Source organism: Peromyscus eremicus, chromosome 23 (genome assembly GCF_949786415.1).
Source record: "Peromyscus eremicus chromosome 23, PerEre_H2_v1, whole genome shotgun sequence".
NCBI lineage: Eukaryota > Metazoa > Chordata > Mammalia > Rodentia > Cricetidae > Peromyscus > Peromyscus eremicus.
This window is the reverse complement of record NC_081438.1, coordinates 43,036,288-43,051,513: the sequence shown is the minus strand read 5'-3', so window position 1 is coordinate 43,051,513 and position 15,226 is coordinate 43,036,288. Positions and strand designations below refer to the sequence as shown.

The 15,226-nt window shown below is 45.9% G+C and overlaps 1 protein-coding gene across 1 annotated transcript in view; it reads left to right on the top strand.

The window, feature by feature from the left end:
- Fbn3 (fibrillin 3) overlaps positions 1-15,226 on the top strand; it is a 69,491-nt gene that overhangs the window by 28,287 nt on the left and 25,978 nt on the right. The window contains 12 exon segments of the mRNA XM_059248993.1: positions 1,102-1,263; positions 1,849-1,917; positions 3,242-3,367; positions 7,268-7,393; positions 7,927-8,079; positions 10,328-10,392; positions 12,254-12,341; positions 12,344-12,389; positions 12,644-12,733; positions 12,735-12,769; positions 13,113-13,235; positions 13,553-13,672. Coding sequence (XP_059104976.1) covers positions 1,102-1,263; positions 1,849-1,917; positions 3,242-3,367; positions 7,268-7,393; positions 7,927-8,079; positions 10,328-10,392; positions 12,254-12,341; positions 12,344-12,389; positions 12,644-12,733; positions 12,735-12,769; positions 13,113-13,235; positions 13,553-13,672 — 1,203 coding nt within the window.

The following is a 15,226-nucleotide window of genomic DNA, read 5'->3' as shown; positions in this document are numbered from 1 at the left end:
CACAAGACAACAGTTACCCACAAAGAAACACAACTACATGCAGACACAGTTACACACAGAGACATCAGCTGCATATGCAGAGGCACACATGATTACACACACACATAATTACAGTTAGAGACAACATCTATATACATATACACAGTTACAGTCAAGTTACACATGGTATATATAAACTCACAGTTATGCAAATATGGGTAGACACAGAGACAACTATTACACACATAGAAACATAATTCTATACATAGGCACATACAGTTACATGTAAGGATATATATATCCTTATATATATCCTTATATATATATTAGTCAGAGACAACATTTGTATACACATATATATGCATACAGTTACATACAGGATCAAACTGTACACAGAAAACATACTTAACTACAGATATATAGACACACAGAGAGACTATTGTAACACAGAGATAACGACTAATACATAGACACACAGTCACACACAGGAGGGTAATTACACACACAATTACAGAGAGATCTGTAGTGAGAAAATTACACACAGGTGTACTTAGACACGGAGAAACACTGATGCACACAGATTTGTAACACACAGAGATACATAGTAACACAGTAACAGCCAGTGACAAGTTACACAAAGAGAAACACACTCAAATATAGACACAGAGACAGCCAGTAATACACATAGAAACCTGGTAACATGTAGACTCACAAATGTATACATACAGAGAAATGTAGTTATACACAATACAGTTATACACAAAGACAAGTTACATGCAGAGAAACACATTGACACAATATAAAGTTACACACAGAGAAACACAGTTACACATGGCACATGGTATGTACAGATTCACAGTTACAGACACAACTAGACACGTAAATGCACACAGTTACACGAAGATATACAGTTATAGTCAGATGGTAATTACACACATGTATATACACAGCACATAGCACATACAAACACACACAGTTACACACGGGCAGACACACAGAACAGAGAGGCCACAGTTACACACTCAGGGGCACACACACGTAACCAGGAAGTCATGGAGGTCACAGTAACACAGAGAAACACATAGTTTTCCACATGCTAACCACCCATTTTTGCCTGTGCAGACACCCTGGCCGGGATATGTTTCTTGGAAGTGCAGGACCAAGGTGACAGTGGCATTTCCTGTAGTGCAGAGATTGGAGCTGGTGTCAGCAGAGCGTCTTGTTGTTGTTCCCTGGGCCAAGCCTGGGGCCGTCCCTGCAAGCCGTGTCCGATTGGCAACACCTGTGAGTCCCTGCAGGACAGCGAGCCTGAGCCAGAGACTCAGAAGCTTGCAGGTCATCTGTGCCTGCAGAAGGCTCAGGGGGACAAGGAAATAGAACCAGGAAGGAGAAGGCTCTTGGGTCACAAAGCATGCCCTTGCCAGTTCAAAGGCCAGGCCTCTCTCCAAAGTTGCTTTCTGTAAATTCTCTGTTTATACTCAGTCCATCACTCAGTCAGTCAGCAAACATGGAGAGTTCCTCTATGCCTTGTGTAAGGGACTAGGGATCCAGAGAACTGTAGGTCCCAAGTAGGGTAAAGGTTTGGAGGATGAGTAAAGTGGAAAGGAGTGAGGTACAGTAGGAACAGGATTCCTCAGGAGCCACCTATCCATGCACTGGATGGAAATCCATGTTTATACACACCCCAACACAAACATATACTGAATCTCTAGGCAGCTCACAAAACTGAGAATTTGAGTCATAGTCGGTTCAGCAAAGCAAAGGAAGGGGCCCATGTTACATCTTTTTCAAGAAGCCTTCTCCTATCAGCTAGGTTTTATCCAAGTGCCTCTCTTCACGGCCCCTCATGCAAGCCTGTTTCCCTTGCAGCAGAGTATAGGACCCTGTGCCCCGGTGGTAAGGGTTTCCGGCCCAATCCCATCACTGTGATTCTGGAAGGTAAGTTCTGACAGGTTGTTGATCCATCTACACACTGATGGGTCTTTCATCCACACCTTGCCAAGTGCCCAGGTGGGCAGCCTGGGTGAACATGTCCTCCCACTTGGGGGCTTTGTTGCAGAACCAAATTATGCATGAAATTTTTAGTCTGCATGAAATTTTTAGTCTGTTCTGTCATTTCTTCTGTCTGTTGTTGCTTTGTTAATTGAGCTTTCCACCTACCCACTCTTCCATGCATCCATTATTTTATCCCTCCATTCATCCATCCTTTCAAACAACCAGTCAGCCAGGCAGCCAGCCTCCATTCACCTATTCACCCATGGATACCTACCCACACATCCATCTATTCATCCATACATACATCCATCTTCCATGATCATCTGTAATCATTCATCCTTCCATTCATCATCCATCAGTTCATCCCATTTTGCACCCATATATTCCATTCATCCCCAACCTATCTATCTACTCACCTATCCACTTAACCACCCATATCATACACCCATCCTCTGTCATCATCCACCTTAGTTACTTTCCTACTGCTGTGATAGGATACCATTACCAAGGCAATTTATAGAAGAAAGAGATTGTTTAGAGCTTATAGTTCAGAGGTTAGAGCCCATTACCATCACGGCAGGGAGCACGGCAGCAGGCAAGCATAACCTCTTCCAACAAGGCCACACATCCTAATCCTTTCCAAACAAGTCTACCAACTGGGAACCAAGTATTCAAATATATGAGCCTAGAGGGTCCATTCTCATTCAAATCACCACACCATCTACACACCATCTACTCATTCAGTTACCCTCACTAATTCATCTACTCATCCAGCCATCCATCCTTCCATCTCCAAGCTTACATCCATTCTTTCATACACTCCACTGACTCATCTTCCATCTACCAATATTATCTGCCCATCCTCTGTCCGTCTAACCACTTGCCTCTCTACCCATCCTTCTGTTCATCCACACATGACCTTCTCATCCACTGACTCACTTGCATATTTGCTCAGTCACTACTTTCCATATCCAGCCATCGATGCGCCCATCAATTCTGTTCTTGGGGAGTGATGGTGTTGGAAAAGATACTCTAACCTGAGAGAACTATCATGCATGATAAGATGAAAATAAAGGAGTTGGGTTCAGGCCAGCACTGACTCTCGTGTCTAGCCTTTGAGATAGATTCTCCACATGCCCAATAGTCATGGAGATAACTCTTGGGGGATACTTGAAAGAGCCCATAGGATCCCAGAGCAGCTTGTGGGGATCCCTCGAGTTCTCTGCTGGATTTAGCTCTCTTACTCAGCTTCCTCAATTCCTGACAGACATCAATGAATGCCAGGAGCTACCCAGACTATGCCAGGGAGGCAACTGTACCAACACCTTTGGTACCTTCCAGTGTGAGTGCCCTCTTGGATACAGCCTCAGTGAAGATACCTGCACCTGTGAGGGTGAGTGTGGACTCTACCCAGGCTAGTCCAGGCACTTCCTCTCCATCTCTGACATGCTGCTCTGCCAAGCTTTCTAAGGTCAGGGGTGGAAAGCTAATGGGTGGAATGGCCTCCCTGCTTTACATCCTGCTGCCCCACTTCTCTCCCTCATCAGTCCAGCTCCCTTCCTTCTTCCTTCTACTCACTTGGAAATAACATAGCTTAATAGCAACCTTGATATTCCTCCCTTGAGCCAAAGCTGACCAAGATCCATGGCTAACTGTGGGAAAGGAAAGACATAGAAGGAATGGTCTCATTTTGATTCAAACACACTTCACATTTCTCTCTATTGTCCTGAATTGAGCATTGTAGTAGTGGCCTAATAGTGACTGGCCAGGACTGTGAGTCACCACTGTGCTGACTATCCTCAATTAATATCTAACCACTGCAATATCCCCATGAGGAAAGTTTTTCTATTATTATGATAATAATAATTATAATAGCCTGAGCCATAGACCAAACAGTTTGTAATTAGTATAAGCCTCTTTGTGGTTTTTTTGGGGGGGATGGGGGGAAACCTAGTGGCTGCGGGACATGGGAAAAATTCCAGTTACACCAATCAGGAGGATTCAGGGTAGTGGCAGGAACAGAGACCTAACTCAAGCAAGTTGGAAGGAGAGAATCATCTAGGTGGTGTGGGTCAGCTTGAGCCTGGCCATTCTGACCCTGATGCGTGAGCTCTTTGATGCAATCAATATGCCACATCCACCCAGGCCCCTGGAGAACTAGATGGATGGATGGATGGATGGATGGATGGATGGATGGATGGATGAATAGATGGATGAATAGATGGATGGATGGATAAATGGTTGAAGATTTCGTGTGTGTGTGTGTGTGTGTGTGTGTGTGTGTGTGTGTAGAGAGAGAAAGAGATTTTATATATATATATGATATATATATCCTATATAGAGAGAGATAGATAGATAGATAGATAGATAGACAGACAGACAGACACACACACACACACACACACACACACACACACACATACACAGACAGAAAATCAGCTTGTGTTGAGATAGTAACAATAGTTGCTTGGCCCTTGTGGCTGGTACCTCAGTAATTAGAGTAGTCTCACAGTGGCTGGGTCACACTAGAGAGACCAACAACCTGGTAGTTGCTCAGTCCATGGTACTGGATGCCTCACTAGTCCCAGTCGGGAGCCAGAAACCTTGAGAGTTCCTGAAGGACATTGATTCTTAGTATGGAAGCCTGGAAATATTGGTTCTACTATCAGATAAGGAATCCTGAGCAGCAGCAACAGGATAAATCAACTCAGAGGCAAGAAGTAAGGTCAGGTGAGCAAAAGGCAAGTCATCTTCCTCCTGCCAGGCCCTTTCTATCAGGACTGTGCCCAGAAGGTGCCACCCACAGCTTGAGTGGGTCTTCCCACTTCAGTTAAGGCAATCAGGACAATCCTTCAGGTGAGATTTCCTGCTCATGTGCTTCTAATGTGTGGCAAGTTGGCATTAAAACCAACTGACTGTCATGGTGTATTATCCCCGCAGTATGCTACTGGATTCTGTTTGCTGGTGTGTGTGTGTGTGTGTGTGTGTGTGTGTGTGTGTGTGTGTGTGTGTTCATGTGTGTATGTATGTGGGGGGGCAGGCATGCAGCAGCATGTGTGCAAAGGTCAGAGGAGAACTCTCAGGAGTTGATTCTCTCCTTCCACCTTGCTTGAGTTAGGGTCTCTGTTCCTGCCAGTACCCTGAGTCCTCCTGATTGACTGGTGTAGCCGGAATTTTTCCTGTGTCCCGTAGCTGCTAGGTCCCAAAAAAACACACAGAGACTTATATTAATTACAACTGTTTGGTCAATGGCTCAGGCTATTACTAGCTAGTTCTTACATCTTAAATTAACCCATTTCTATTAATCTATGTATCACCACATGTCTTGTGGCTTTACCTGTATTCTGTTACATCTTGCTCAACTCAGCAGCTCACAGCATCTCTCCTGACTCTGCCTTTCTTCTCCCTGTATCTTTGGATTTTCCTCCTGGCTATAACTTGTCTTGCCATAGGCCGAGACAGCTTCTATATTAACCAATAGTAGTAATACACATTCACAGCCTACAGAAAGACCATCCCACAGCAGACTGCCAACAACTCTCCTGCCTCCACCTCCCATCCCAATGTAGGATGTGTGTCTGTCTCTATGTGTGTGTGCATGTGTGCAGGTGCACATGAAGGTCAGAAGGTGTTAAATCCCCTGGAGCTGGAGTTACAGGCAGCTGTGAGCTGCCTCATTTGTTGCTGAGAACTGAACTCGGATCCTCTGGAAGGGTAGTGTGTGATCTTAACCACTGAGCCATTTCTCCATCCCACATCGAGCTTTTAAGATGGATTCCAAGGCCGGGCGGTGGTGGCGCACGCCTTTAATCCCAGCACTCGGGAGGCAGAGGCAGGCGGATCTCTGTGAGTTCGAGGCCAGCCTGGGCTACCAAGTGAGTTCCAGGAAAGGCGCAAAGCTACACAGAGAAACCCTGTCTCAAAAAAAAAAAAAAAAAGATGGATTCCAGGGATCTGAACACGGGCCATCGGCTTGTGTGTCAAGTGCAAGTGGTAAGTCATTTCCCCGGCCTGATAACGGTTTCATGTATTTTCTTTATAGTGCTAGGGATGGAACCCAGGGCCTCACACATGTTAGACCAGTGCTAGGCAACCCCATTGCCAGCCCCTCATTTCCGACCACTTACGGAAGACCTTTGCATTTAGGAGCGTTCATAAGGGGTACTGTCCTGCAGCATCTATTCTTGTGGTATCTTTGTCTGTTCTGGATATGGAGGTGATTCTGATACCATTGGATGAGTTAAGAATGGTTCTTTACTGTTTCTGGAAAAGCCAGAGTATAATTGGTATTCTTTTAGTATGTGGTAGAATTCACCAGTGAAGCAGTTTAGTCCTGGACTTTTCTTGGTTTGAAGGTCTTAACTACTGTATTCCATCTCTTTCTATTACACTGCCATTCAATATCCACTCCACCCCACCCCCGTCTCTATCTGTGTGTGTGTAAATCTTTAAGATTTTAATTTTTGTGTGCACAAGTGCAGTACTCATGGAAGCCAGAAGAGGGCATCAGGTCCCCTGGAGCTGGAATTACAAGTGGTTTCTGAGCCCCCCAGTGGCTCAGTGAATGCTCTGCAAGAACGTACATGCTCTTATCTGTCCAGCTCCGCTTGTGTTTATATGCTTCTAGGAATGGATTCATTTCCTCTAATCCATCTGATTCTTTGGGAGGGCATACAATTATTCTATTGTCTTATGTTTCCTTGGCTTCTGTAGGGTAGGAAGTAATGGCCCCACTTCCTGCTTTTATTGCTTTTAGTTATTTGCATATTGTCTCTTAGTGTCAGCCCTATTCCTGTGATAAAATATCCTGACCGAAAAACAAGCAAACAAACAAAAAACCATCACAGGGAGTGTGACTGTGGGTGGTCATACCACAGTGTGCACATGAAGGTCCGAGGACAGCCTTGGGTTAGTCTTTGCCTTCCTCCTTACCTAAGACAGGGTCTGTGCCCTGTGTGTACTAGGCTAGCTACCTACAGCCTCCTGAGATTCTTCTGTCTCTGCCCACCCTTGCCACAGGAGCTCTGGGGTTCTACCTGTATGCTACTCTACCTAGCTTATATGTGGGTTCTGGGGATTCAAACTCAGATCCTCAAGTTTGTGCAGCAATCATTTTACCCACTGAACCGTCTCCCTGGCCCAAATATCTGTGTAATTTTAAGCTAGTGAAACCAAATAGAAGCCAATAATTAAGTGTCTTCACTTGGCCCGGGGTAGGGAATCCCCCAAGGGAGTCACCCAAACAATCTCTGACATTTCTCACCTGACCTATCCCACCCTCCCTCCTCTGCAGATATGGATGAGTGCTCCATACACCCAGACATCTGTGGCCCTGGCACATGCTACAACAACTTAGGAAATTACACCTGTGTCCGCCCTGCAGAGTGCCTGCAGGTCAGCGGTGACAGCAACTGTATGGGTAGGGAGTGTGATGACTGCGGCTTAGGGCTGGAAGGCTGGTGGTTGTGATGGCAGAACATGGGTGTGGGAAGAACTACCAAGAGCCTCTGAGCCTTGGAAGGTGCAGAGAGAGGTATATTTGAAAGAAGAAACAGTACACATGCGTATGTTTGACATGCTTAAATGTGACACTGAACGATACTGCAGGACTTAGGAGCCCAGAGCAGCCATAGTAATCCTACCAGGTCGTGCTCTGACCAACAAAGGCTGAAAGATACTGGAGAAGAGACGTCAGGCCAGTGTGTTCACAGGAATCCATGGATAAGCTCCCTCCCCAGTCTGCACTCTTCCTCTGACTTGGACCCATTCCCATATCTTTTCTTTTTTTCTTTTTACCTTTCATTTACTTATTGCATGGGAAATGGGGGCTGCAGGTGCATCATGGCACACATGTAGAGGTCAGAGGGTGTCAGGCTTGGTGGCAACCGTCTTTACCAGATGACCATTTCACCAATCTGAGGCCCACATTCTTTGCCCCAACTTCAACTGCAGACATGAAGAAGAGTGTGTGTTTCCGGCAATCTAATGGTACATGTGGGAACAAACTGACCTTCAGTGTGACCCAGAAGATGTGTTGCTGCTTCCACAACATGGGGCAGGTCTAGAATAGACCCTGTGAAGCCTGTCCACCCCTGCCAGCTGTGAGTTCCCCTCCCCAACCACTTTCTCAGCCTAGCGCCTCCCAGTACAGTACAGAAGGACACGTAGTATAGTTAGAGGCTTCTAGGCCTGCTTTATTCTCTGTGTGTGCCACATATGTGGATGTGTCTTCATGTGGTATATGCATGTGTGGGTACCTACCTGTTTGTGGGGGCCGAAGATCTACCTGGGGCTTGGTTTTGTTTGTTTGTTCAAAAGCAGACATAACCTCCAAGGATCCACCCACCCCCAGTGACCCACTTACTTGAGTTAAGCCCCACTCACCTCCTAAAGATTCCACAGTCCCCCAAAACAGCACTACCAGCTGGAGACCAATCACTCAAATACCTGACCTGTGGGGGACATTTCACATTCAAGCCATGGCACTAAGTGTGAGGTTTGGTGGCTGTAACAAAATAGTTGAGACTAGATTACTTATAAACAATAGAAGGTCAGGGTTGGAGAGAGGGCTTAGCATGTACTGCTCTTCTAGAGGACCCAAGCTTGGTTCCCAGCACCCCTGTCAGGTGGCTCGGAGCCACCTCTAACTCAGGTGCCTGGGGATCCAGTTCCCTCTTCTGACCAGCACTGGTACCTGCGTTCATAGACCCGTAGACACATAGACACATAATTGAAAATAAAATAATCCTTAAAAGAAAAAAAAATAAGGGTTTTGATTTGGATTTTGGTTTGGGGGGTTCTTTTTTAATTTCATGGTGCTGAGTTTTTAACTTTACTTATTTATTTTAACTTTATTTATTTATTTATTTGTGGTAGGCAAGCTCTCTAGCACTGAACTGCATCTCCAGCCCAAATACAAATTTGTTTAGTTTACAGTTCTAAAGGCTTAGCAGTTCTGCATCAAGGCACCAGCATCTGGGAGGGCTGTGTTGCTGCATCCCAGCATGGTGGAGGGTGTCAGTGTGAGACAGAACATGGGTGCCAGTTTGGGTGCCTTTTCTCTTCTTTGGAAGCCGTCATGCCACCTTGAGTTCCCACCTTCCTGATCCTGTTTACCTCCTCTAAGCCTCTTCTCCAGACGTCATCAGCATCCCACCTGGGGCTTAGATTTCTAACACAGAAACTCTGGAGGACACACTGTAAGGATAGCACGAGGGAAGGCCATGGAAGAGGCTCCTCTTCTCTGGCAGCTTAAAGGAGCAGGTCGTACTGGGACATGCCGGTTGTCTTGGTATCGTTTCTGTTGTAGTAGTAAAATATTCTGACAAAAAGCAACTTGGGGTGCATATTGTGAGTTTGTTCCAGCTCACAACTTCAGATTTTAGTCCACCATTGCAGGGAAATTGAGGCAGCGGGAACGTGAAACAGCCTGTCATATCACACCCTCAGCTAAAGAATGAAAGCATGCATGCTTAGTGCTCAGCTCACCTTCTCCATTCGCACAGCCCAGGGCCACAAGCCAGGGGACAGTGGAGCCTGATTTCAGCTGGGTCTTCCCACATCTATTCAGGCAATGAAGACAATGCCTCCGAAACACGCCCAAAGGCCAGCTTGATCTAGGCAGTGCCATACTGAGACTTCCTTCCCAGTCTAATCTAGGTTTTGTCAAGTTTTAATAATTAAAACTAACGGTCACACAGGAACACTGGGGGCTTAAATGCAAGAATCTTCCCTGCAGGGATGGTGGGGGCTAGAATGAAAAGTCTTGAGGTGGCAACTGAACACTGTGTGTGTGTGTGTGTGTGTGTGTGTGTGTGTGTGTGTGTGTGTGTACATGGGTGTAGGTGCACATGTGGAGGACAGAAGTTGACATCAGGGTGTCCTCTTTAGTCATTTCTCCACTTTAGATTTTTTGAGTTCCTCGTTTATTTTGTTTAGACTGTCTGGCCAGTAAAACCCAGAGATTTGCCTGCCTCTGGCTCCCTAACGCTGGATTTAGATACAAGCATGTACCAGCGATCCAGCTTTTACACATGGGTCCTGCGATTTAAACTCTGATCCTCATGATTCAAAGGCAGGCACTTTACCAGCTGAGCCGTCTCCCTGGTCCTCTCTTTAATAAGAGTAATAGGCATGGTTGGTGCTGCTCATTAAAGACAAACACCCAGGGAGTCTCCCATCTGTGTTCTAGAAAGTAACCCTGCATAGACTTGGGGCAGCCTTGAACCTAGGGGTAGTCAACACAGAGTAAAGGAAGGTGGGAGGCCAGGCAGGGCTAGGCTGTGCGAGAGTGGAGATGTACCTCTCAGGGTGGGCTGGGGTATGGTCTGGAGTTCTGTTTTTCTCTGTCCAGCTGAGTACCAGCTCCTCTGTGGGAAGCAAGTGCCAGGGTTCATTGCTGACATCCACACAGGGAAGGTTCTCGGTGAGTAACCAGCAAACTCTCCACCTACAGTCCCAGATCCCTTCACCTCGCCTTCCCCCCACTGCCTCTTTCCTGTCCACCTTCCCTCCTCACTGTCTCTGTGCCTCCAGCACCCTGAAGAATCCTGCCCCAAACACGTCTTTTTTTTTCTTTATTGGATTTCACCACCACCACCCTTTGGGTTTTAATTTATTTACAGTGAGGTATATGTACACATTTATACTAACCCTTTTAAAATATTTTTATTCTTGAAATGTTGACACATTTATACAACATATTTTGATCACAGCCATGCACCACTACCTCCCTCCAACTCCCCCTCATGTCTCCCCCGAGTCTCCCTCCCAGCTTCATGTCTTCCTTTTTATTGTTTTTAATAAGCCCCTGTGTCCAGTCAGTGCTGCCCATTTGCACATGGATGTAGGGCCATCCACTGGGATGTGGAGACAACAGCCATGTACCTGAAGGAGAGTGACTCTTCCTCGCTTAGCTGTCTGCTGCCAATAGCTCCTCCGCTGAGGGCGGGGCTCTGAAGGCCTTCCCTGACCCCTGAAGGGATGCCCACTGGCTTGATCTTGTGAGTTTGTGCCTGTAACAGCCATGCCATGTCCCCATCCATCAGCTCCTAGACATTTGGACTTCCTCCACAATGTTTCCTAAGCCTTGAATGTGAGAGTTTGGGGAGTGTTGTAAGGAGAGTATAGTTTTTTGGAGAGAGTCTCCAGGTTCAAGCTTGCCTGGGACCCACTATGTAACTCAGACTAGCCTCAAACTACAGTCCTCTTGCCTCCACCTTCCAAATGCTGGGATCATAGGTATAAACCACCATACCCAAATTGTTTTAGTTTTATAGAAACAGAGTCTGACTTTGTAGCCCAGGCTGATCTTGAATTCATGAACCTCCTGCTAACCCTAATGCTAGGGTTACCACCATGTCTAGTTTGGGATGCAATTTGTGGTTTTGTTTGTTTAATTGATTGGTTGTACTTGACAAATTGTTTTTTGTTTGTTTGTTTGATTGACTGATTAAGTCAGGGTCTCTGGTAGCTGAGGCTGGCCTGGAGGTTGCTATGTAACCACAGATAACTTTGAACTTCTAATTCTCTACCCTCCACCTCCTGAATGCTGGGACTAGATATGTGCCACCATACCCAGTTTGTATGGTGCTGGGGACCAAACCCAGGGCTTTGTGTATCCTAAACAAGCACTCCACCAACTAGGGAAACACAACTCCAACACCTTTTGGTGTTTTTGTGTTTGTTTTTCATTTTGTGGTTCAAAGCTTGGAATCCTGAGCTTGGCACATGTTAGGCAAGCATACTTCCCCTCTGAGAGACACCCCATCCCTGAGATACACTTGTTCAATTGTGTGTGTGTGTGTGTGTGTGTGTGTGTGTGTGTGTGTGCGTGTACCAGTGTTGTATAGGTCTGTATGCTGGTGCATTACACAAGTGGAGGCCAGAGGCAGACATCAGGATGTCTTCTTCAATTACTTTATTTTATGTTTTGAGACCAAGTCTCTCACTGGACCTGGAGTTTACTGTTTTCTGCCTGCTATCTGGCCAGCAAGAAGCAAGGTCCACCTGTCTCTGCCTCCCCAGTGCTAGGATTATGAAAAGTACCACACTGGCTGTTTTATGTGCGATCTAAAGATTAAACTCAGACCTTCATGCTGGCAAGGCACATACTGTACCAACCATTCCCCTGATCTCACCTCTCCTCCCACATCCTGACCTCTTTGAGATATAAACGGCTGCATTTTATTCAGAGCATGATTTCTGGAGCATCTGCCATCTTGTGGCTTTATCTTCTGTCAGACTTCAGGAGGTCCAACGTACCTGGAAGGTCCCCTAGCCTGGGCTGTCTCTTATGCCTTACCCTCTCCCCATTCCAGCCATATGTGCCCACAGTGTCTGCACCAACCAGATTGGAAGCTTCCATTGCAATGCCCCATTGGCTTCAACTACAGTAGAAACTTTCTGGCCTGTAAGGATGCAGCACACAGAGTTCTGAACTCAGTGGCTGGGATCTTTCTCTCTCTCTCTCTCTCTCTCTCTCTCTCTCTCTCCAGTCTGAGCACTCCATGAGCCCCAGTTTCCCTGTCTATGTAAAAGAACTGGCACCTTCCCAAGAGTCTCTGTCCCATATAATCAACCTTACCTCAGTTTCAGTTGCTTCCAAAACAGGTTGGGGTTCTTTTGGGATAGGCTTTTATTTCACCCCATCCCGTTCGTGGGACTCCCCAGATGCGGATGAGTGTGCCCATGGAAAGGGACTCTGCCAGAGGAGCGCAGACTGCATCAATGTCCCTGGAAGTTATGAATGCAGTGTGCCTGGGGATTCGAGCTGTTCCCAGTAGGACCTGTGTAGGTGAGTGGGGTCCCCCGGGAGGTGACAGGTTAGACTTAAGCAAAGCAAAAGGAAGAAAAGTAAGCAAGCCAGGTTTTGCCACCTGCTATGACTCAGGTAGGATGTGGCTGCCACTGCTGGGGAATGGAAGAGCAGTTCAGAGAGCAGCCATCCATAGCACAGAGTAAAAATGTGACAGGTGACAAGTGGGCCTGATGTCAGCAGCACAAGGTCCTGGTGGGAGCTTGAGTGGGGGCTCCAAACAGTTTTGCTCCCTGTTATATACATGTATTGTACACGGAGAGCTCAGCAAAACATTATCAGGTGGAGTTCTTGGAGACATCATGTCACCTGCACCCCTCAGGATTGAATGAGTGTTTGGACATCCCAAATGTCTGTAGCCATGGTGACTGTGTGGACATTGGGGACGGCTATATGTGTCTCTGTCACCATGGCTTCCAAGCCTCACCTGACCAAACCATGTGCCTGGCTCTCTGTCTGGGGTCTTCATTTCTCCTGGGGGGATTATCCTTTTTATCTATCCTAATTCACACCCCCTCTAAGATTTAAACCCAGACACTGAGATCTTGAGAGTCTGGAATTGCATTGTTCTCCACATAAGTTTTCCCATATGTCAAATTGGCATCATTGATACTAACATGAGTTTACTTCCCAGTCATCTCCTCAGGGGTCACTTTTGGGCAGGGATAGAGGCAGGGGAGGAAGGCAAGCTCCAGCCAGTTCGACCTTCTGGTTAATTAATGTCCTAGGGTGAGTCTTCTGGATTTGTGGGTTTTGCTCTGATAGACCTTGATGAGTGTGACTGGAAGCCATGTGGAAATGGGACCTGCAGGAATAGTGTCGGCTCCTATAAGTGCTTGTGTTTCCCCGGCTTTGTGGTGACACGTAACAGTGACTGTGCAGGTGAGCTGCCTGGGTTGGACAAGCACACACAAAAGTGGCCCTATGACTGGGACACAGGACTCAATAAGTAAAGACAGTTTCCCCCAAACCTAATGACCTGAGTTCAATCTCCAATGATTGATCCCCACCCTCTGACTTCTACACATGATTCATAACAACACACACACACACACACACACACACACACACACACACACACACACAAGCTCATACAATAAATAGATAAAATGTAAATTTAAAAAAGACTATGGGGGTTGGGGATTTAGCTCAGTGGTAGAGTGCTTGCCTAGCAAGCGCAAGGCCCTGGGTTCTGTCCTCAGCTCCTAATTAAAAAAAAAAAAAGACTATGTGGGAAAACAGTTACCCAGTTGATATAGACACAGATCTGAGTCCCAGAGCTATTTCCAGCATGTCTCAGGGGAATATGTCGTAGTGTCCAGGTTCTTGTGTCCTGTGGCAAAGAACTAGACCAGGGACACATGGTTAAAAATAGAAATAGAAGGCTGGAGACATGAGAGCACTGGCTGCCCTTCTAAAGGGCTCCAGTCCATTCCCAACATCCACATGTAGACTCACAACCAGTTCCAGAGGATCTGACACCCATTTCCTGCCTCCATAGGAACCAGGAATGCACATAGTGTAAAGACATGTGAAGGCATACACACAAAATAAATATATAAATATATAAATGAAATTTCAATTATTTTATTTTTTAAGATGTATTTTTGGTTTTGGTTTTGGTTTTTCGAGACAGAGTTTCTCTGTATAACTGGACTAGCTGTCCTGGAACTCACTCTGTAAACCAGGCTGGCCTCAAAAATCACAGAGCTCCACCTGCCTCTGCCTCCTGAGCGCTAGGATTAAAGGTGTGTGCCACAACTGCCCAGCTTAAGATGTGCTATTTTAGAATTTTTTTCTTTTCCTTTTGAAATTATCATATAATTACATTATTGAGAAATTTAGAAGGTAGACCTTCCCTTTCCGGCCTCCAAGTCTTCCCATATACCCCTCCTTGCTCTCTTTCAAATTCATAGCCTCTTCTTTCATTAATTGTTGCATATATGTTTATGTCTATTCATTTATATTCCTAAACTTAGCCAGATCAGACTGTACAATGTTACTTGTATGTATGTTTTCAGGGCTGACCATTTGGTATTGGACAACCAATTAGTGTTTTCCCTTTTTCCCACTCAGCATTCCTCGGTTGCCTGTAGTTCTTTGTTTAGGGTTGAGGTCTCCTGGTCTTTACCTTGTCACTTTACCTTGCCTATTGTTCTTGCCTTTGTTCAGTTCATGTTTAGGCAGTCATGTTGGTGAGACTTTATGGGTATAGCTTCGGACATTACCAGGAAATACAATGTCTCAGCAAATTACTTGATCCCTTGATCCTCTGGTTTTTACAGTCTTTATGCCCCCTATTCTGCCATGTTCCCTGAGTTGTGCTGTAGATGCATCCATTGGGATTGGGCTCCACAACTCTGCATTAAATTGGTTCTAGTTTTCTGTAATGGTCTCTATCTCTTGCATTGAGAACTTTCATTGATCAAGGGTGAA